The 21,804-nt window shown below is 35.9% G+C and overlaps 1 protein-coding gene and 1 long non-coding RNA gene across 16 annotated transcripts; one reads left to right on the top strand and one right to left on the bottom strand.

Annotated features, from left to right (window-relative positions):
• Positions 1 to 1,911: 1,911 nt before the first annotated feature.
• Positions 1,912 to 18,555, bottom strand: LOC112773012 (aldo-keto reductase family 4 member C10-like). 15 transcript variants are annotated; one of them, XM_072224081.1, is made up of 9 exons: positions 17,177 to 18,403; positions 16,867 to 16,952; positions 16,671 to 16,720; positions 16,360 to 16,434; positions 16,149 to 16,280; positions 15,212 to 15,265; positions 14,804 to 15,130; positions 14,436 to 14,609; positions 1,912 to 2,390 (listed from the first exon to the last, which is right to left on the bottom strand). In XM_072224081.1, the coding sequence occupies exons 7-9, from the start codon at positions 14,849 to 14,851 to the stop codon at positions 2,355 to 2,357; spliced, it is 258 nt and encodes an 85-aa protein (XP_072080182.1). In that variant the 5' UTR covers positions 14,852 to 15,130; positions 15,212 to 15,265; positions 16,149 to 16,280; positions 16,360 to 16,434; positions 16,671 to 16,720; positions 16,867 to 16,952; positions 17,177 to 18,403; the 3' UTR covers positions 1,912 to 2,354. The 15 variants fall into 15 exon arrangements, with proteins under 15 accessions (XP_072080182.1, XP_072080185.1, XP_072080186.1 ...); XM_072224084.1 differs by lacking the exons at positions 16,149 to 16,280; positions 16,360 to 16,434 and having other exon boundaries at positions 14,804 to 14,884; positions 15,038 to 15,130; XM_072224085.1 differs by lacking the exons at positions 16,149 to 16,280; positions 16,360 to 16,434 and having other exon boundaries at positions 14,804 to 14,884; positions 15,038 to 15,130; positions 16,676 to 16,720.
• A 1,012-nt stretch (positions 18,556 to 19,567) lies between these two features.
• On the top strand, positions 19,568 to 21,208 carry LOC140181648 (uncharacterized). Its single transcript, XR_011876645.1, has 2 exons — positions 19,568 to 19,850; positions 20,689 to 21,208. It is a non-coding gene; the product is annotated as an uncharacterized lncRNA (long non-coding RNA).
• Positions 21,209 to 21,804: the final 596 nt, after the last annotated feature.

Raw genomic sequence — 21,804 nt, 5'->3', positions numbered from 1 at the left:
ATTAAGAAAAATTGAAAAGGATAAATGATTGAAATGAAGAATTGAAGAAGAGGTTACGCGTTTTTACGATTTATTAGTGAAAACACAGAATGAAAATGAGATAGAAGAATATGTATTGTTGTTAACGGTGGAAGTTTTTTTATTTAAAGTAACTGACGCATGCATGTACGGAGAACTTTTATCATTAAGGGCAATATTGGAACATAAAGTTGGACACCAAAAACTCTGTTTTGGCATTATATATTGTTATAGATATTTATATGGTCTTATGTGGATTGTACATGTATTATCTAGTCATTGAGTTGCAAAAACTCACTCTGTTTTTCTAAAAATATTTTTCAATAACAAATACTCAATTATGTGAGTCTTTCTATTCAAGCGCAATGATCTACAATAGATATCTATTATTTGTTGTGTTTCTAAATGTTCTATGTTCCATATCTCATATGCAGGATCACCTATTTTTAATTATTTTATCTTTTATTAAAAGTGTGTAAACTATTCTTTCTAGAACTTGTAAATTTATTAAAAATATTTGTAACCTTCTTATTTAACTTATATTCAAATCTCTTAGGCTTGCTAGAGGACTATTTTTCTAAGCATTAGTCATGAATCATTTTGGACCGTGACACTCTCCCACCTCCATTCTCATTTTGATAAAATATCTCTATTATCGTCTTATCTCCGTCATATATCCCTATTTATTTTTTTTTTTTTTGCAGGGAAGGCAAATACCTAGTATCCATGGATATTAAATTTAAACTAAAAAAAAAACAAAATTAACACAACCATAATAAAATTCAATATAATTCAACCAAATATATTAATTCAAACACAAATTTAACATAATAACATACACATAAAATTTTCGACATATAAATTAAAATAAAATGAATTAGGATTAGAGTTAAGTAAGATTTTGGTCCTTAAGGTATAGGCCGAAAAATTTTGTTCGTCCCCAACCTTTTTTTACATACAAAATCGTCCCTCGGGTTTAACTTTGTTTTAAAATCGTCCTTTGGACCAAAATACCTTTTTTCTTCTTCACCAAAATACAATTTCTATCTTTCTTCACCATTACAACAGCATTTCTTGTTTTTCTTCTTCTCCAACAACAACAACAATGAAGCAAAAATAATGTAATAAACATAAAAAATAGAAACAATAATAGAAACAGAATCAGAAGCAGAAAGAGAAATATAAACAGAATTAAAAATAGAAACAAAAATAGAATTAAAAATAAAAATAGAATCAGAAACATAAGCAGAATCAGAAGCATCAAAAATAAAAGCAGAATCAAAAGTAGAAGAAATAGAAGCAGAAGAACAATGGATTAATAAAATAAGAAACAAAATCAGAATTGGAACACAATGTGATTAACAATGGATTAACATAATCAAAATCAGAATAAAAATTGGTGGATTAACAATGTGACGTAATCAAAATCAGAATCATAAAGCGACGTAATTCTGAGCGCCATTCTGGTTATTACGGCGGTTTTTGAATAGGTTAAAACGGCAGTTCAAACCACCATTATTTCCAGGGTTAAAATGGCGATTTTTGGATAGGTTAAAACGGCAGTTTGAACCGCCATTATTACCCTGACAGAATAGCATTTTGTTTGGTTAAAACGGCGGTTCAAACCGCCATTATTACCCTGACAGAGTGGCGTTTTGGTTTGTTAAAATGGCATTTTTGAACCATCATTTTTATCCTGACAGTAGCGTTTTGATTGGTTAAAATGGCATTTTGAACCGCCGTTTTACCCTGACAGTGACATTTTTTATCGTTTAAAAAAATAATTTTTACCGTCATTTTTATCGCGTTAAATAAATAATTGTGATTAAAATTTCACAATAGCAAAAAATCATAATCCATAAATAAAATATTATATAAGTCATAAACAAAATATTAATATAATATATAATTTTTTATTATTAAAAATCAAAAGTAATAACTCCTATACAAAACCTTGTCTTACTAAACTTACCAAAATACAAGCATTGCAATAAATACTAATCAGTCAAATCTACCATCCAGTTTCCTAAACTATGTTAATATTTAATAATGTATTTAAACCATCTAATAAGTGTTATTTTTACTACTTAGAATATGAACATACAAGACAAGTAGCTTAACTAAGTGATGATGAATAAGATTTGAAGGCCAAAAGTTTCCTCCTTTTGTAATTAACTTTAAAACAAGCCTGCCTTAGTTTCTTGGTCTCTTGTGTGAGTTTCATCCCGGAGACTTGCTCCGACATCTTTGTTTCTTGCTCCAACACTCCAACTTTATTATCCAAACTCATCTCTTACAAACCAATGATATCACAATGAGGCAGATTAGCAAGGACATCAATAGTGCTTGTAAACTGATTGTTCTGCAGATACCTACACAAATATAAACAAGTCAACTTGGAATATAATCAATATGTTAATAGGAGGAGGAAGTCTCACAATGAAGAGAAGGCAGAAAGCTTCATGTAATACCCGGTCTAACCGAAATTAATTAAATAATAAGTTAAATAAGAGCGAATATGGTTGGAAGATTTGGCAATTGGAATTTGATAATTCAAATATGATATTTGGATTCAGTGAATTTTTCCGAGTCGGAAAACATAGTTTTCTGCGTAAAAGCGCACAGTGGAATTTTGACCAGCAGTACCGGCTGAGATCTGTCTGGTACTACAGTTGAGAAAATTGATTATGGGTAAATAAGATTAATAAATGAGGAACTATAATTAGGGAAGGTAGAAATATTTAAAGTGCAATTTAGAGCGCTAATCTTAAAGGTTTTGGCCCAAAATTGGGCCAATGGGCAAAAATAAGTAAACCGGGCCTAAGTGGGCCCAAGACCCAACATATATAAACATTAGTTATGAGCATTTCAGCTCATTTTGCCCTAAAGGGGGGTGTTGGGCGCTGAAATTGGGAAGAGAGAAGAGAAGAGAGAAAACCTAACTCTCTTTGATCTTCAAACCACCATAACTTGAGCTACGGAGCTCCGATTGACGAGCCGTTTGCGGCCACGCGTTGCTCTTCTCATCTTCTACAATTCTATCTAGGTTTTGTGGTGAGTATTCCATTCATACCTGCCCAGTTTTCGAAATTCCCCACTGTTACACGTTTTTGGGTAATTAGTGTTGAAATCTTATGATTTTGGGTGTTTAGGGATACTCCAACATGGATTCTAAGTGGGTTCTATCCCTACTTCATATGGGCTGAGGTAAGAAGTGCTCAAACCCTTGTGACTTGTCATTTTTATGAGTCCTAGGTTGATGTATGTATGTGATATTGGTTATGTTAGTGTATTTGGTGATGTTGGTGCACAATTGGGAGATTGGTATTGCTTGAGGAGCTTTGGTGAGGCTTGGAGCTAAGGTTGGTGAAGACTTCCAAAGAAGAGGCTCAATTGGTTTGGCTACAAGAGGTACGGTTTAAGTTTCATTTAAGTACCGTGTGTTGTGATGAGAATTCCTAGGCTAGATGCCCCTAGGATTAAGTTTGGATTGTGTAAATGGTTGGTGCTAATATGCATAGTTGGTATGTAATGTGAATTAATGATTTGGGTTGAGAATTGTGTGGCCTTGTATGCTTGGTGTATTGAGAATTTGATGTACTGGGTAATGAGTATTGATTTGTGGTTTATGCATTTAAATTATGATATTGGGCCGGAGGCCGTGGATTTTGGGCCGGAGGCCGAAAAAAGGTGAGAAAGGTAAGTTGATGTGTGCATTGTATGATGACACAAGTGATTGGATGAATTTCAGATAATGAATATATGAATGATTGGGTTGGTTATTGAATAATAAGGTTTGAGGAGTTGAGGTGTGGGATTTGGTAAATTTGGGTACAATTATATAGATGAGGTATGTTTGGTTTTGGTTGAGATATATTATATGGTCATATATGTGATTATGATTATTGATGCCTTGATGGTATGATGATGCATTAGAGATATGTTTGTCGTGATATATGCTTGAGGAATGATTAAGGTTGATTTGTGGGTAAAGCCACGTCATAGTGAGTACGATATTGATTATGTATAATGATGGTTGATTGGAAATAGTGTTGTTGAAATTTGGCATGAGAAAGAGTATATGATATGTAAATGTGCTTGAGTTTGAGAAAGTGTCAACGTGCGAGTTGAGGAGGCTTGATGTTGATTTTGGTATATTTTGATTGATTTCAAAGAAAAGGCTGAAATTGGCATGTTTTGATTGATTTTGAAAAGAGTTAAAAATGGCTTGTTTTGAAAATGGCACTTTATGGTTTTGTATGGAAACATGGTTTTGGGGCATACTTTGACGGGACATAACCTGGACTACGGATCGCTGTTTTCTGCCAAATTTATTTAGAAATGAAATTGGATCCGGGATGTCCATGCTGTTCGAAAGACGGGTGAAAAACGATTTAAAATGAGAGAGTTATGTCCGTCGGAAGATTGGGGGTTGAATCTGTAAATTCTGCAGCTTTTAACTTAGAAAATTTTTAGCAGAACGACCCTACGCGCGTAGGCGCACCTGGCGCGTGCGTGCCGTTCTTCCAGAAAGCACCATCCACGCGTGTGCGTGGTGTGCGCGGGCGCGTCGATGCGCTGTACCGAATGCCCAGCTATTTTCCAGAGAGTTGTGCCAGGGTCGTGCCAGTTTTGTGCCTGGGCGCAAGAGCACCCACGCGTACGCGTGGCTGACGCTTGCGCGCTGTTTGGATATTTTTCAACCCGCGCGTTCGCGCGTATGACGCTTGCGCGTCGATGAGTTTTTGGCCATCCACGCGTGCGCATGAAGTGCGCGTACGCGTAGCCCTGTTTTCATGCCAAAGTTGATTTTTGAGTTTTTAAAGCCAAACCTCATACTTTTAAGCCTTCGATCTCACCCCTTATGTATCAAATCATTATGGTATGCCTAGCAAGGAGGAAGGAGCTAGGGGATGTGGTAACTTGCGAGTGAAGCAAGGGAAAAGGTTATGATCAATGATGATCAGATATGATTATATGAGATATGGAGGATGGCGGTGGAAGTACCGTGTATGCCATGAGCCGAAGGGCTATATTTATTGATAAATGGTTGGTTCTTGATTGGACCATGAGCCGGATGGCTGAGTTCTTGCCGGATACGGCGGAGCCATGTTGATAAATTGGCTAGTTCTGGATTGAACTGTGAGCCGGGTGGCTGAGTTATTGCCGAGTTACGGCAAAGCCATTATGGATTATGGCTGAGTATAAAGGCATATATGATAAATTAACGAATATGATAAATGAATAATGATGAAAAATATTTAATGTAAGCATGCTTGTGTTTTCTCTCTGGTTGTAAGGGTGACAGGGCACCGATACCCTCTAATGGCGACAGGGCGCAGATACCCTCTAATGGCGACAGGGCGCAGATACCCTCTAATGGTGACAGGGCACATATTCCCTCTAATGATATTAATACGCAACAGAGAGACTGTGCCCGGGTTAGCTACCGGACATGTCAGGTTGGCTTGATAACCGACAGATGATATCATCAGCCATAGGGCAGGCATTCATCATTTGCATATGTTTGAATTGTTTGGGTTTGCCTATTTGTTTTGGATTTCTACATTATATATGCTAAGTTACCTGATTATGTGCTACTTGTTCTACTTGTACCCTAATTGTGTATTACTTGCCTGTATTGCTTGTGTTTGTACAACTGAGAGGCCCCTCATGTTGGTGTCGGTGGAGGTTGAGGGCTGTTCTTGATGAGATGAATTGATGATGCGATTGCATGATGATGGTGATCATTAGTTGAGATGATTTGAGCTCCCTGGGTAGACGCAGTGATGTGGTTTCACTAGTTCCAGGGAGGGCATGATATATTGATATAGAATTATTGAGACAGCACGACTGATGATGGCTTTGTTTATGATTCTGAAATCTGATTCGTGGGAGAGTCAGCGAGTTGGGAGTCATATGAGATGTGATCTAGATTTAGTATTCCCTTACGACAGATGCCTATTTATAGATTAGTGAGAATCTAGGCTGGATACTTGGTGAAAAGGAGTTTAGGATGCTTGGTGAGTTTTTATTGCAGTGCATTGTATTTATTTGGCACTTTTACCGTACTGGGAACCCATGGGCCCGGGGTTCTCATTCCGTATATATCTCTTGTTTTTCAGATACAGGTCCAGGTGCTCAGAAGTGAGTTGTGGGTCGTCTGAGAGACGGCGAAGATCTTTATTTCCTCTACTTTGTGTTTGATTAGAATCTCTCCACCTATGTTTTTGAAAAGATTATATTATGTATTGAACTCTTTTGGAACTTGCCTATAGAGGCTCTTATGTTTCCTTTGGGAGGGATTAGGATATACTGCTGTCATCTACTTTCATACTGTACCCTAGTCGGCCTAAACTTCGCGGGTCGCGACTAGTGGCTATTTATTTATGTTATATATATCTATCTGTTATCTATCTCTTAATCTCCTCTACGCCTTGTCCGTATATCATTTTCGGCTTCACGGTTTATCTTTTGTTGTCGAAACGTGAGTGATACGTCTTCGCGATTTTATTTTTACTCTTTTCAGGCTTCTCGATTAATACTCTTTTCGAAATTACCTATATTTATATATTAAAAATCCACCTGAGAGTCGTACCACCGTAATATCATTGACTTATGACTCGAGCATAAGGATTTGAATATTAGGGTGTTACATTATGGTATCAGAGCAGTTCGTCCTCGTGAGCCTGAGGGATGGAACTGCTTATGCTTCAATGCATACTCTGAGTCTGTGCCTGTGCTAGTTAGGGTATCTAACCGATACATCTAGCATGAAGTCCATGAGTGTACTTTTGGTACTTTGAAGCACTATACTTCCGATATTGAGACTGATCAACTTGATATCGATTGTTTGGTGTGTATAGGAACCAGATGGTGCCTCGTGGACCTGGTCGGGGACGTGAGAGAGATCGTACTAGTACTCAGGAACCGGAAATCAACCCGAATAACCCGGTAAACTTTATGGCAGTGTTGGAGAATATGGCTGCTACTATGCAGGCCACTGCGGAGGCTCTTGGGCAACAGATAAACAATAATGGCAATGGCAGAAGTGGAGCTCAGGGCCCGATGACACTGGCAACTTTCTTAAAGGTTAATCCACCTAAGTTCAAGGGAACCACTAATCCGACTGAAGCTGACACCTGGTTTCAGGCCATGGAGCGAGCACTGCAAGCGCAGTTGGTGCCTGAAGAACAGTGTGTTGAATTTGCTACCTATCTGCTCACGGGGGAAGCATCGCATTGGTGGCAAGAGGCCCGACGTCTCCTGCAGCAGGGGAATGATCCTATCACCTGGGGTACCTTCCAAGTGGAATTTTATAAGAAGTACTTCCCGAATTCTGCTAGAACGGTCAAGGAACTTGAATTACTGCAGCTGAAGCAGGGTACAATGTCCGTATCTGAGTATACGGATAAATTTGAGGAGTTATTCGGGTTTTCTCGTATGTGTCAAGGAACCCCGGGAGACTTCGAGGAATGGAAGTGTATTAAGTATGAGGGAGGACTTCGAAGTGAAATCCTGAGCTCCGTTGGACCGATGGAGATTAGGGTCTTCTCTGAACTTGTGAACAAGAGCCATATTGCTGAAGAATGTGTGAGGAAGGCTGTTGAGACGATGAATGACCGTCAGGAGTCCCACCGCAGAGAGCACAATCAGGAATACCCAACAAAGGGTCAAGAGTTTAAGAGAAGAGGATACCCACAACGTCTTCCCCAAAGGCGAAATGACCTTGCGACAAATAAGAATTCCCAAGGAAAAGGTAGGGAAAAGCAAATAGTGGTTGTTTCAGATGTTTTGAGCTGTCAGAGATGTGGAGGTCATCACCCAAATAGACCGTGTCGTTATGGTTCGGGTTTGTGTTACAATTGCGGAAAGCTAGGACATTTGGTCAGAGATTGCCCACATCGGAAGGACCGGGAGACTGCCAGGTCTGATTTTCGTACCTGAGGTAATAAGAAAACTGATAACTTAATTCTTTACCACTTTAGATAATGCTGAAGGCTGGTATTCACTCATAATACATGGTCGAATGAAAAATTATGATCTGTTCTAGATAACCCTAAGTTATCTTAATAGAAGGTTTGGTGAGCATAAGTGATTAGGTAGGCCTTTAACGGAAAGCAACCTCAGAGTGGAATGACTAGTGGGCGATGTCAAAGCCATCATCCGGGAACTCCGTGTCGAGGTGGATTGGGACTTTGCTATGGTTGTAGAGAAGTTGGACACGTGTCTTGGAAATGTCCTAAGAAGGTCAACCGGAATACTACCAAGGGCCAACAACAAGGTCGTGTGTTCACTACAACAACGGGTGATACCGTTAGATCCGACGGTTTGGGAATTGGTAAGCGAAAGATCGGTAACAACGTGTTAAAAGTACGATTAAGTTGGTATGTGGTTTTGGCTATCATAGATAGAAATCTAGTGAATGCCAGTCATGCTAAGTTGTGGTTGTGAGGAAGTAAGTGATAGAACTCGTACTAGACGAGAGATCAGAATAAAGCAGCGGAAACTTGTGGAAGCAGTAACATAGGATAGCTACGAATAAGAGCTGTAAAAGTTTACTATAGTATCTTATGTTTGAATACTAGAAGGGTTAAGCGGGTTACTGCAAGTAATGATCCCCAATAGTTGGAATTGATTGCGGCTGCGAGCTTTGATGGTTCTAAAGCGGATGAGAAAATTATCATTGATGCATAATTGGATTTAGATGATGAGAGAGTGCAAGTTGTCGTGTTTGAGAGATGAGTACCATGATGTTTGGTCATAGTGACCTTGGAATTAGATTGAGATTTATAATGATTGGTTTTGAAAGACGAATGTGAAAACCACTAAATTGGAATGCTGATGCGGTACTGAGATTGGTTTAAGGGAACCCGTGACGGGTGGTAAACTCCAATTTTTGGGGAGGTACTGTTGAAAATTTTTCCCAAGAAATTGAAAGAGCGTTGGTTATGGTTTTGAGGATGATTTTTGATATGAGTAACGTTAACAAAAGAGATGTGTCTCGAATGCTTTTATAGATTATTAAAGGAAAGCGGATTCTTATAATTTTGTTAAATTGTTATTTCAAACTTATTTGCTTTCCAGAAATGAAAGGGGTTTTTGATTGATGAGTCGGAGGCTTTATAACAGCAAGTCATGTGGAAATTCGAGGGTTTGAGAATAAGAAAGTAAGTTTGGAGTTTATGCTTGGAGTTGAGCTGTGATTAGTGGTAATTAGCTTGGCAGAGAGAGAGGATAGTGATGGAGTATCATTAAGGTGTGGTGATGATCTTTGATTGATTATAGTGATGGGGGACGATGGCTGTGATTAACGACGATGGTAATATTATTGATGACATGATTTGAGATTTAATAGGGTGAGTTGATGAGACGATAAAAGTAAGGAACGAGACTATTGGTCGGCATTGGGCAAATGACCGAGAACCTCGAATATAGAGAAATCAGAGCGCGGCAACGGAAGCGCGCAGAATAAAAGGACCTTGGGACTGTTATGCGTTGGATATAGAGGCAGACTACGCTCGCGTACTCGCAGTGATGGATGGAATTTTCGAGGGCGAAAATTTCTGTTAGGGGGGTAGAATGTAATACCCGGTCTAACCGAAATTAATTAAATAATAAGTTAAATAAGAGCGAATATGGTTGGAAGATTTGGCAATTGGAATTTGATAATTCAAATATGATATTTGGATTCAGTGAATTTTTCCGAGTCGGAAAACATAGTTTTCTGCGTAAAAGCGCACAGTGGAATTTTGACCGGCAGTACCGGCTGAGATCTGTCTGGTACTACAGCTGAGAAAATTGATTATGGGTAAATAAGATTAATAAATGAGGAACTATAATTAGGGAAGGTAGAAATATTTAAAGTGCAATTTAGAGCGCTAATCTTAAAGGTTTTGACCCAAAATTGGGCCAATGGGCAAAAATAAGTGAACCGGGCCTAAGTGGGCCCAAGACCCAACATATATAAACATTAGTTATGAGCATTTCAGCTCATTTTGCCCTAAAGAAGGGGTGTTGGGCGCTGAAATTGGGAAGAGAGAAGAGAAGAGAGAAAACCTAACTCTCTTTGATCTTCAAACCACCATAACTTGAGCTACGGAGCTCCGATTGACGAGCCGTTTGCGGCCACGCGTCGCTCTTCTCATCTTCTACAATTCTATCTAGGTTTTGTGGTGAGTATTCCATTCATCTCTGCCCAGTTTTCGAAATTCCCCACTGTTACACGTTTTTGGGTAATTAGTGTTGAAATCTTGTGATTTTGGGTGTTTAGGGATACTCCAACATGGATTCTAAGTGGGTTCTATCCCTACTTCATATGGGCTGAGGTAAGAAGTGCTCAAACCCTTGTGACTTGTCATTTTTATGAGCCCTAGGTTGATGTATGTATGTGATATTGGTTATGTTAGTGTATTTGGTGATGTTGGTGCACAATTGGGAGATTGGTATTGCTTGAGGAGCTTTGGTGAGGCTTGGAGCTAAGGTTGGTGAAGACTTCCAAAGAAGAGGCTCAATTGGTTTGGCTACAAGAGGTACGGTTTAAGTTTCATTTAAGTACCGTGTGTTGTGATGAGAATTCCTAGGCTAGATGCTCCTAGGATTAAGTTTGGATTGTGTAAATGGTTGGTGCTAATATGCATAGTTGGTATGTAATGTGAATTAATGATTTGGGTTGAGAATTGTGTGGCCTTGTATGCTTGGTGTATTGAGAATTTGATGTACTGGGTAATGAGTATTGATTTGTGGTTTATGCATTTAAATTATGATATTGGGCCGGAGGCCGTGGATTTTGGGCCGGAGGCCGAAAAAAGGTGAGAAAGGTAAGTTGATGTGTGCATTGTATGATGACACAAGTGATTGGATGAATTTCAGATAATGAATATATGAATGATTGGGTTGGTTATTGAATAATAAGGTTTGAGGAGTTGAGGTGTGGGATTTGGTAAATTTGGGTACAATTATATAGATGAGGTATGTTTGGTTTTGGTTGAGATATATTATATGGTCATATATGTGATTATGATTATTGATGCCTTGATGGTATGATGATGCATTAGAGATATGTTTGTCGTGATATATGCTTGAGGAATGATTAAGGTTGATTTGTGGGTAAAGCCACGTCATAGTGAGTACGATATTGATTATGTATAATGATGGTTGATTGGAAATAGTGTTGTTGAAATTTGGCATGAGAAAGAGTATATGATATGTAAATGTGTTTGAGTTTGAGAAAGTGTCAACGTGCGAGTTGAGGAGGCTTGATGTTGATTTTGGTATATTTTGATTGATTTCAAAGAAAAGGCTGAAATTGGCATGTTTTGATTGATTTTGAAAAGAGTTGAAAATGGCTTGTTTTGAAAATGGCACTTTGTGGCTTTGTATGGAAACATGGTTTTGGGGCATACTTTGATGGGACATAACCTGGACTACGGATTTTTGTTTTCTGCCAAATTTATTTAGAAATGAAATTGGATCCGGGATGTCCATGCCGTTTGAAAGACGGGTGAAAAACGATTTAAAATGAGAGAGTTATGTCCGTCGGAAGATTGGGGGTTGAATCTGTAAATTCTGCAGCTTTTAACTTAGAAAATTTTTAGCAGAACGACCCTACGCGCGTAGGCGCACCTGGCGCGTGCGCGCCGTTCTTCCAGAAAGCACCATCCACGCGTGCGCGTGGTGTGCGCGGGCGCGTCGATGCGCTGTACCGAATGCCCAGCTATTTTCCAGAGAGTTGTGCCAGGGTCGTGCCAGTTTTGTGCCTGGGCGCAAGAGCACCCACGCGTACGCGTGGCTGACGCTTGCGCGCTGTTTGGATATTTTTCAACCCGCGCGTTCGCGCGTATGACGCTTGCGCGTCGATGAGTTTTTGGCCATCCACGCGTGCGCATGAAGTGCGCGTACGCGTGGCCCTGTTTTCATGCCAAAGTTGATTTTTGAGTTTTTAAAGCCAAACCTCATACTTTTAAGCCTTCGATCTCACCCCTTATGTATCAAATCATTATGGTATGCCTAGCAAGGAGGAAGGAGCTAGGGGATGTGGTAACTTGCGAGTGAAGCAAGGGAAAAGGTTATGATCAATGATGATCAGATATGATTATATGAGATATGGAGGATGGCGGTGGAAGTACCGTGTATGCCATGAGCCGAAGGGCTATATTTATTGATAAATGGTTGGTTCTTGATTGGACCATGAGCCGGATGGCTGAGTTCTTGCCGGATACGGCAGAGCCATGTTGATAAATTGGCTAGTTCTGGATTGAACTGTGAGCCGGGTGGCTGAGTTATTGCCGAGTTACGGCAAAGCCATTATGGATTATGGCTGAGTATAAAGGCATATATGATAAATTAACGAATATGATAAATGAATAATGATGAAAAATATTTAATGTAAGCATGCTTGTGTTTTCTCTCTGGTTGTAAGGGTGACAGGGCACCGATACCCTCTAATGGCGACAGGGCGCAGATACCCTCTAATGGCGACAGGGCGCAGATACCCTCTAATGGCGACAGGGCGCAGATACCCTCTAATGATATTAATACGCAACAGAGAGACTGTGCCCGGGTTAGCTACCGGACATGTCGGGTTGGCTTGATATCCGACAGATGATATCATCAGCCATAGGGCAGGCATTCATCATTTGCATATGTTTGAATTGTTTGGGTTTGCCTATTTGTTTTGGATTTCTACATTATATATGCTAAGTTACCTGATTATGTGCTACTTGTTCTACTTGTACCCTAATTGTGTATTACTTGCCTGTATTGCTTGTGTTTGTACAACTGAGAGGCCCCTCATGTTGGTGTCGGTGGAGGTTGAGGGCTGTTCTTGATGAGATGAATTGATGATGCGATTGCATGATGATGGTGATCATTAGTTGAGATGATTTGAGCTCCCTGGGTAGACGCAGTGATGTGGTTTCACTAGTTCCAGGGAGGGCATGATATATTGATATAGAATTACTGAGACAGCACGACTGATGATGGCTTTGTTTATGATTCTGAAATCTGATTCGTGGGAGAGTCAGCGAGTTGGGAGTCATATGAGATGTGATCTAGATTTAGTATTCCCTTACGACAGATGCCTATTTATAGATTAGTGAGAATCTAGGCTGGATACTTGGTGAAAAGGAGTTTAGGATGCTTGGTGAGTTTTTATTGCAGTGCATTGTATTTATTTGGCACTTTTACCGTACTGGGAACCCATGGGCCCGAGGTTCTCATTCCGTATATATCTCTTGTTTTTCAGATACAGGTCCAGGTGCTCAGAAGTGAGTTGTGGGTCGTCTGAGAGACGGCGAAGATCTTTATTTTCTCTACTTTGTGTTTGATTAGAATCTCTCCACCTATGTTTTGAAAAGATTATATTATGTATTGAACTCTTTTGGAACTTGCCTATAGAGGCTCTTATGTTTCCTTTGGGAGAGATTAGGATATACTGTTGTCATCTACTTTCATACTGTATCCTAGCCGGCCTAAACTTCGCGGGTCGCGACTAGTGGCTATTTATTTATGTTATATATGTCTATCTGTTATCTATCTCTTAATCTCCTCTACGCCTTGTCCGTATATCATTTTCGGCTTCACGGTTTATCTTTTGTTGTCGAAACGTGAGTGATACGTCTTCGCGATTTTATTTTTACTCTTTTCAGGCTTCTCGATTAATACTCTTTTCGAAATTACCTATATTTATATATTAAAAATCCACCTGAGAGTCGTACCACCGTAATATCATTGACTTATGACTCGAGCATAAGGATTTGAATATTAGGGTATTACACTTCATGAAGTTAACATTCAATCCTTGCTGGAACTGATTGTGAGCAAGATTCCTATGTTCTCAAAAACAATTAAAAAAGTTACTCCAATAGCTCATGGAGCTGGTTGATAAGGTATTATTATGATAAATTACTCCAAAAGTTACTCCTATTTTCAAACCATTCCCCGTACTAATGAAAGTAACAACTAACAAGTATGGCATATTTATGATGAAAGTAACAACTAACAAGTATGGCATATTTATGCTTCCCATAATGGACCAATTTTTCCTTTAGTCTTGTAGGGGTATTAAGAGAGGAGAAGGGAAGGAAATTAATGATCACAATAATCTTATAATGTTAAATAGGAAGCATCTTTTTTGAGTGCTTAAAATACTATAAAGTTGATGGTGCTTAAAATACTATAAAATACTATACGAATTAAACAAGAGAATAAGGGTGGTTATTTGATTAAACAATTTATATGACATTCTTCATTTCAAAAATATCATGTAATAATTAAGGACATAATAATAACGGGACTCTATTATATATTCATTTTTTTTGTTTTTATATAATATTTAGGGTATAAAGATGAATATCAATAATCCAATGAAAATAGTGTTGCATGAGAATTTCAGAGAACTGATCAGCAGTGTAAACCTTGTTAAGCAGAGGGTTTATGTAATAATTCTGAATGAAGTCACTGTTGCCAGCACTAACAAGATGTGTAGCACCAGATATGATTGATGAAGCATTTGATTGTCCTGCTACTTCCACCAATATATTCTGACATTCTTTGTAGTGTTCCAATTGCTGGCTCAATGGAATTGCATCCTGCATCCAAAGGGAAAAAGAAAGACTAAATTTGAAAACACACACACAGACACACACACACACAAACATAATAGGAGACTTATATGGAGTTTATAGGAGCCTATTTGCTTTCTCAAGTAAATGTTTTTTTTTTCATGCTTCACATTAATATTAACAGCACAATAATAAAAAGTTGAGTTTGTAGTTAAAGAAACCTTAATGAAGTAAGAGATTCTTGTTCTGTAGAGAATGATAGAAGCCATCAAGAGGGTCTTTTCTTCTTGTTCTCTCTGCAGCTAAGGGAAATGGAGGGCTCTCAAATGGTTCTGCTGCAATTTCAAACCCAATATACCTCTCTCAACCATGACAGATATATTTAGGAAAGACTGGACTACACTTTCAGAGTTCAATCATGCAAGAGGAAAAAATTACAACAGTAAAATACCTACCTCAACCCTTTTTTGGAGATTGTATAGTCTTCTCTCATGATCCTTCTCCTTCTGTTTCCTTCACTCTTCTTCAACAGCCTTCTCTTTGGCAGCCTGAATTATGATATCAATATATAAACATAAAAAATATTTAATGTATTTTAATTATAATGGAAGTGCTGGTTCTGGCTCCACCTCTTGAGCAAGGCGTTCTTGCCCACGTCTTACTCTTCTATCCAAGTCCATTACCTGTAATTATAAAAATTGAAATTATTCATTAACATATAGAAGAGAATAAACTTAATTGACTGTCAAGAAACATGTAGGTAGCTTACCAATTTTTCACAGAACTGAGCAAGGTTAGCTTCAAATTTGGGTACGAATGATTCCAAACTTAAGTGTATGACTATACTACTCATTATAAATATTATATTTATTTATTTTAAGGATATAATAATAAAAATAAATGTGGCACGCACAAGATACAAAATTATACAGGTAAGGAATTTATCATGACATGAATTAGGAACTTGTTATAATATAATGCATTTTTATTATTCTAGCAACCTTAACTAAAATTATAGGGTAGGCTATGATCATCATTTCCAAAATCGATCATAGATCAAATATCAATATGGGTAAGTAATTGTTGATCATTAAACTAATAATAAAAAAAGGCAAATTCATTAGGTTTACTAATAATAAGAATCAAACTGAACAATTTAATTATGATTTCCTAAATTAATGTTAGTTAAGAATACAATCTTTATTTTAGGAGCCCTAATTAAAGCCCTCCCCCCTAATTAAGAGTAGTGTCCTGGAAGGCTTTGAAGAATTTGGTAGTTGCAATAAAGCTGGAGAGTGAAGATTCTATCCTTTTTGAATTTGATTGTTCTTACTACACGCATATATTCCATGATCTACATGAATATGATAAGTAGGGTGGACTACTTTTTTAGTATGATTATTGGATTTATGTATATATACAACCATTGGTTACCATATCACGTTTGCTTAATATTCACTTCAAGAGATTCATAGATTTGCCATTACACAATAATTACTAATGCCAAAATAATTCTTGGTAAGACACATGATGCAAAAAAGGTGAAAAATCAGAATTAAAACTTACTTCTTTAATTTCTCCATATAATCCAAAAATATGCTTAAGTTCGTCATTTGAAACAGATGAATCAAGACCAGATATCATCACACCACCATGACCAAATATCCTTTTTTGGAGCATTGTCTAAAATGCCATCAACTAAAGATAAAACTATAAGCAAAGCAAAAGAACTTGGAACACAAAGAAACTGACAAAGGAAGAATATAGCAGTAACTACCTTTGGAATTGAATAATGTATGTCAAGCTATTGAGATCTCAACTTATCAAAAAGCTTCTTGAGAACAGAACCAATCTACAGAGACCAAGATTCCAATTTTATTTTATTTTTATTTTCAAAGCAAGAAGTTTACTAGCAAACATTAATTAACAAACACATCGAGCACTTCACTTTACCAAAGATAAACAAATTCACCAGCTAACATAAGCAAAAATTAAGAATAAGTCAAAAATCTATAAATAACAGAACATATGCAAGTAAGAGGTAAGATCATAAATTCATAATCATTCAGTAAACTAATGATTATTAACTCTACTTGATTGCCGTAAGATGAAGCACAATCGATATGTCCGTATCCAACCTGACATGTCAAACACAATAATTATAATCAAAATTAATAATCATCCACCTCTACGGGTTAGCTCTTCTACTTATAATACAATAATCAAAACTGTAAAATTGTAATGGTTTAACAAAACTATAAAAATAGAAAAAATGTGAGTGTACCTTGATAGCGGTGGTAGCTGCTTTGGCCAAGGCTCCTGGATTTTCAGCCTGAAAAGTTCCTAATCCAACAGAAGGTATCTTGGCACCTGTGTTCAGCTCGAAGAATCTAATTTCCTCCGCCATAATTTCTTTAATTAATTAATTAAATAATTAATTCTCTTCAACGATCACTTGCGTAATCGCTTTGGTGTTTAGTTATTCGTAAGGTAATCATCAATTAATTGCACATTAATCATGTAATTTAAATTAGTTAACACTATTTTAATCGTATGGAGGAGGAAAATCAAAAAAAGAAGATGAAGTAGATTACTGTGAATTGATATGGATGGTAGAACCAAATCATACAAGCTTAGTTGGAGGCAGCAACAATAGCTTCACAGCTAGAGAACCAGATTGAATCTGCAAATTGAAGCCAAAGGACTAGATCTCAGAAGCTCCTCCAGAGAGAGAAACAACGGCGTCGCTTGCGGTAGCGAGGAGATGATGAATGGTTGTGAACAGAAAGCAAACCCTCAAATCAAAGCAAAAAATTAGATCGCAGAAGCTCCACCGAAGGCAACATCAACGCTGTTGCTTGCGGCGGTGAGGAGATGAACGGCGACGAGCAGATGAACGGCAGCGAGGAGATGAACGTCGATAAAAACCTGAAATCGAAGCCAGAGAAGCAGATCTATAACCTTCGCCAAAGGCAGCAACAACGATAACGTTGCTTACGGCAACTTGGAGCTGAGCGGTGCCGAGCAAATGAATGGCGGCGGAGATGAACGACGGCGATAAAACCTCAAATCGAAGCCAGAGAAGCAGATCTAGAACCTCCGTAGAAAGGCAACAACAATGATAATGTTGCTTACGGCAACTTAGAGCTGAGCGGTGGTGAGAAGATGAACGGCAGCAGAAAACTAGGGTTAGGTTCGTCACACTCATTCTCTTATTTGCAACATTACTCTTATTCTGATCCTCTCCTATGCACAACAACATCACCTCTAAGTCTTTAAGGAAGACTAAAAATAATGGCGGTTTTAAACCACCGTATTCTACAAAAATCGCCACCAATCACCGGAATAATATGGCAGACCTTAATTTCTGCCGAAATTAACAAAAAGTTATGGCGGTTACATATAACCGCCATAATATAAGCGTCATTTTAACCAACATTTTTTGTAGTGAAGGAGGATAGGTTTTCCAAACCTTGAGAAAATCAGCGGTGGTGGTGATGGTAAAGACTTGGTCGAGGACATCGTCGTTGTGGTAGCAACGGCGTAGAAGGGTGAGAGTGCGGTTAAGGGAACGCTCATTAAGGGTTGGACAGTGGCGGCGCGGATGATGAAGCAAAGGTTGTCGCAGAGGAGATGGACCTTCTTGGTGAGTTCGATGAAGTCACGTCTCCTCTCTCCCTAGCGAGCTCTCTCTCCTTCTGGTTCTTATTCCCGATGGCGACGGCGGCTCTAAACCTCGCCAGCGCTGTCCCTCTTTTCCCTCTCTTCCTTTTTTTCCCTTCTTCTTCCCTACCCCTTCTTCTTTTTCCCTCCCCCCTCCCGTGTGATTCCGTTCTCTTTTTTTTTTTATAATTTTTTTGTTAGGGTAATTTGGTAATAAAATTTAAAATTTAAGTAAAAATGATAATTTTAAAATTAAGTTAAACCTTAGGGACATTTTATATGTAAAAAAAGGTTAAAGACAAAAAAAAAATTTTACCCTATATCTTAGGGACTAAAATTGTACTTAACCCTTAGAATTACTTACATAACTTTTATATATATATATATATATATATATATATATATATATATATACGGAATTACGGATATATAATTCCTGTGGATATCTATAGATACAGATTTTTTTATTCATCCCTACTTTGACCCTGTATATCTCGTCTTATACTTTAATTAATAGTATATTTAAATATATTAAAATACTTAAAAATATTATCATTTAATTAAATAAATACTAATATAGTAATATAAGACTCTCTTTAACTGATAGCAGCAAAACACTTACTAGTGAACCATAATTGTAGATAATTAGCAGATATGTGTAACCTACACATGTAGATCGAATAATGTAGATGGTTTTATTTATTGTTTTTTTTGAATTTTTTGTGTGGCTTATTTTTTATTGTGAATTTTTTTAATAATATTATTTATCAACAAAATTAATTATTTTTTATTATTATTAAAAATAATAATTGCTAAATTTTAAATTTTAACAATATAAAAATAAAATATCAATACAAAATATTGGCTGATATTAATAATAGATATTGGTTTTCTAATATTTTTTTTTATCTTTCGAGTGTGTTAAAATTATGTGTGCACTAAAAAATTTATATTATATATGAACTATCAAAATCAACTATCAATCACCAATAATGATCCATTATTGAAATACATTTTGATATGCAAAATGATCATATATTTAAATTGATAATAAAACTTTATAAGCACTATAATCAAACTTTATAAATAATATAAAAATATGCTGGTACCTATTTTGCGTTCCTAAAAAATTTGATTAGAATTCAGTGATTAATCATTGTTAGATAATTTCATTGAGTAAAATAACATATATTGACTATTTTTTCTGTTGAATAAAAATTTTTATTAGCAGCGCAATAAATTAATAGGGAGGAACAAGCTGACAATATAGTAGCTTAGGTAGCTTATTTTTCTATATAAGGCCCGACAAATCGGAACTCATTGTCCCATATCTCCCATCAGACGTTCTAGCTAGCTAGCTTTGTTAAATTATCAGTATTATCTGATTTCGTGCTTCATAGTAGTTGTTTCCTTCTTAAGACAATGGCACTGAGTGGTAAGCTTAGTACTGAAATTGTGATCCATGCACCTGCTGGAAAGTTCTTTAATTTTTTAACAAAATCTCTCCACCAAGCTCAAAATATTTGTGAAAGAGTGCATCACACCAAGCTGCATCAGGGTGAGGATTGGCACAGCATTGGCGATTCGGTTAAACACTAGTTGTAGGTAATCAAGCTTAGTTTTAAATGAATTAATTTGTAGATTAAAAAAAAAAACATCTAGTCGGATTTTATTTGTCATGATATCATTTTTTTTTTTAAAATCTAAACTTATATAGCAAAAATCGCGTAAATAATTATATTTTTAATATATCTCTTCATATAAGATTTATTTTTTGGGTTTACATAAATTTTTTATATGATTTTTTTTTGTTATTTATTTTAGGCTAAAATTTTTTTCATTAAAGTTTAACATGAATCAAATTTTAAACTTTTTATTATAAAAGCTTTGATATTATGTCATAATATCACTTCTTCTAAAAATTTAATTTGAAAAAATATATAAATAGTTATATCTCTAATATTTTCTTTTCTTTGAGATTTTATTAAATTTAATTAGGTTCCCTCCATTTACAACCAAAAAAAAGGTTCTTACTACGAAATAATATTAGTGAGAATTATATGAATTGTTTAAAAATCCATAATGAATGAGATTATTAGAAGAGAGCTATAAATATATGCATAAATTGACAAAATTCTTGTATTTTTTGTGGTTCCTAAAAATATAAACAAAAAATAGATTGTCTCCAAGACAAAAGACAATTTTAAGACCACCAAAAGGACTAGCATAATTTGTATTTTTTTTTTATCAAAAATAGGAAAATTCGAATCTGTGATCTTTTAAGTAAGTATGGAGAGACTATGCTATTTGAGTTATAATTCATTGGCTAGCATAATTTGTATGTAATTATGTTAACTAATAATTGACATAATTATTCTCAGGTTTCCTTAATTTTCTTTTCTTTTTTTTTATTTTTTTAATTTTAATTATTGTCAAGCAACAGATGGTAAAGTAACTATATGCAAGGAGACAATTGAATCCATTGATGAGAAGAACAAGACAATCAAATTCAATGTCTTTGATGGAGACATAAGTCAACAGTATAAAGTCTTGAAGCTCACCATTCAAGAGATTGATAACAGCAATGGAAGTGTTTCAGCCAAATATTCACTTGAATATGAGAAAATTAATGATAATGGTTACTTGGAATTTTATGACAAATCTACTAAAGAGATGGATGCTCATCTTCTCAAGGCATAATAATTACTAAAAAAAAAAAATTAGAAGCACGTTATATGAATGGTTGAAATTTAATAAGGGCAGGTTTTCGGGACTGTTTTGGAAGTAGTTGTGTTTATATAAATTAAATAATAAGTGTGAACTTGGGTGAAGAATAGAATAAGGAAGTGTGTTTTCAAATTCCAACCTTACATGTATGTTTATCCTTCGTTTGAATGGATTGAACTATTGTATGTATGTATATATGTATGTATGTATGTATGTATAGTCATCGTTAATGATTTCTTTTGTTGGTTGCGTTTATGCCAGGGATGTGTGGAAAGTGGAAACTTGAAAGTATCTGTGTATGTCTAATAAAAATTAGAGTAACGATAGGTAATCAATTTTTTTGGGCAACATAAGTTAAATTTTTAAAATTATTTTATTTATTTTAAATTAAAATTTTAAACTCTAAATTAAATTGATTCATATTAACTAATTAAAAATTAAATTTTTATCTTTCTCATTAACATAATGAGTAAATTGAAAGAATATTTGAATTATCAAATTATTGATAAAAGTATTTTTTAAAATTTTTTAATAATAAAAATATTTTAAAATATTTAATTAAAATCAATTTTCTAACTTTCGCATAAACATAATGAGTAAATCGAAAAAAATATCTGAATTATCAAATTATTGATAACATACTTTTTTAATAATAAAAATATTTTTAAAATATTTAATTAAAATTAATTTTCTAACTTTAGCATAAACATAACGAGTAAATCGAAAAAATATCTGAATTATCAAATTATTGATAAAAATATTTTTAATAAAAAAATATTTTTAAAATATTTAATTAAAAATTAATTTTCTAACTTTTTTATAAACATAATGA

The sequence above is a fragment of the Arachis hypogaea genome, chromosome 18 (genome assembly GCF_003086295.3).
Source record: "Arachis hypogaea cultivar Tifrunner chromosome 18, arahy.Tifrunner.gnm2.J5K5, whole genome shotgun sequence".
NCBI classification, from domain to species: Eukaryota; Viridiplantae; Streptophyta; class Magnoliopsida; order Fabales; family Fabaceae; genus Arachis; species Arachis hypogaea.
This window is presented reverse-complemented; position numbering and strand designations above follow the sequence as displayed.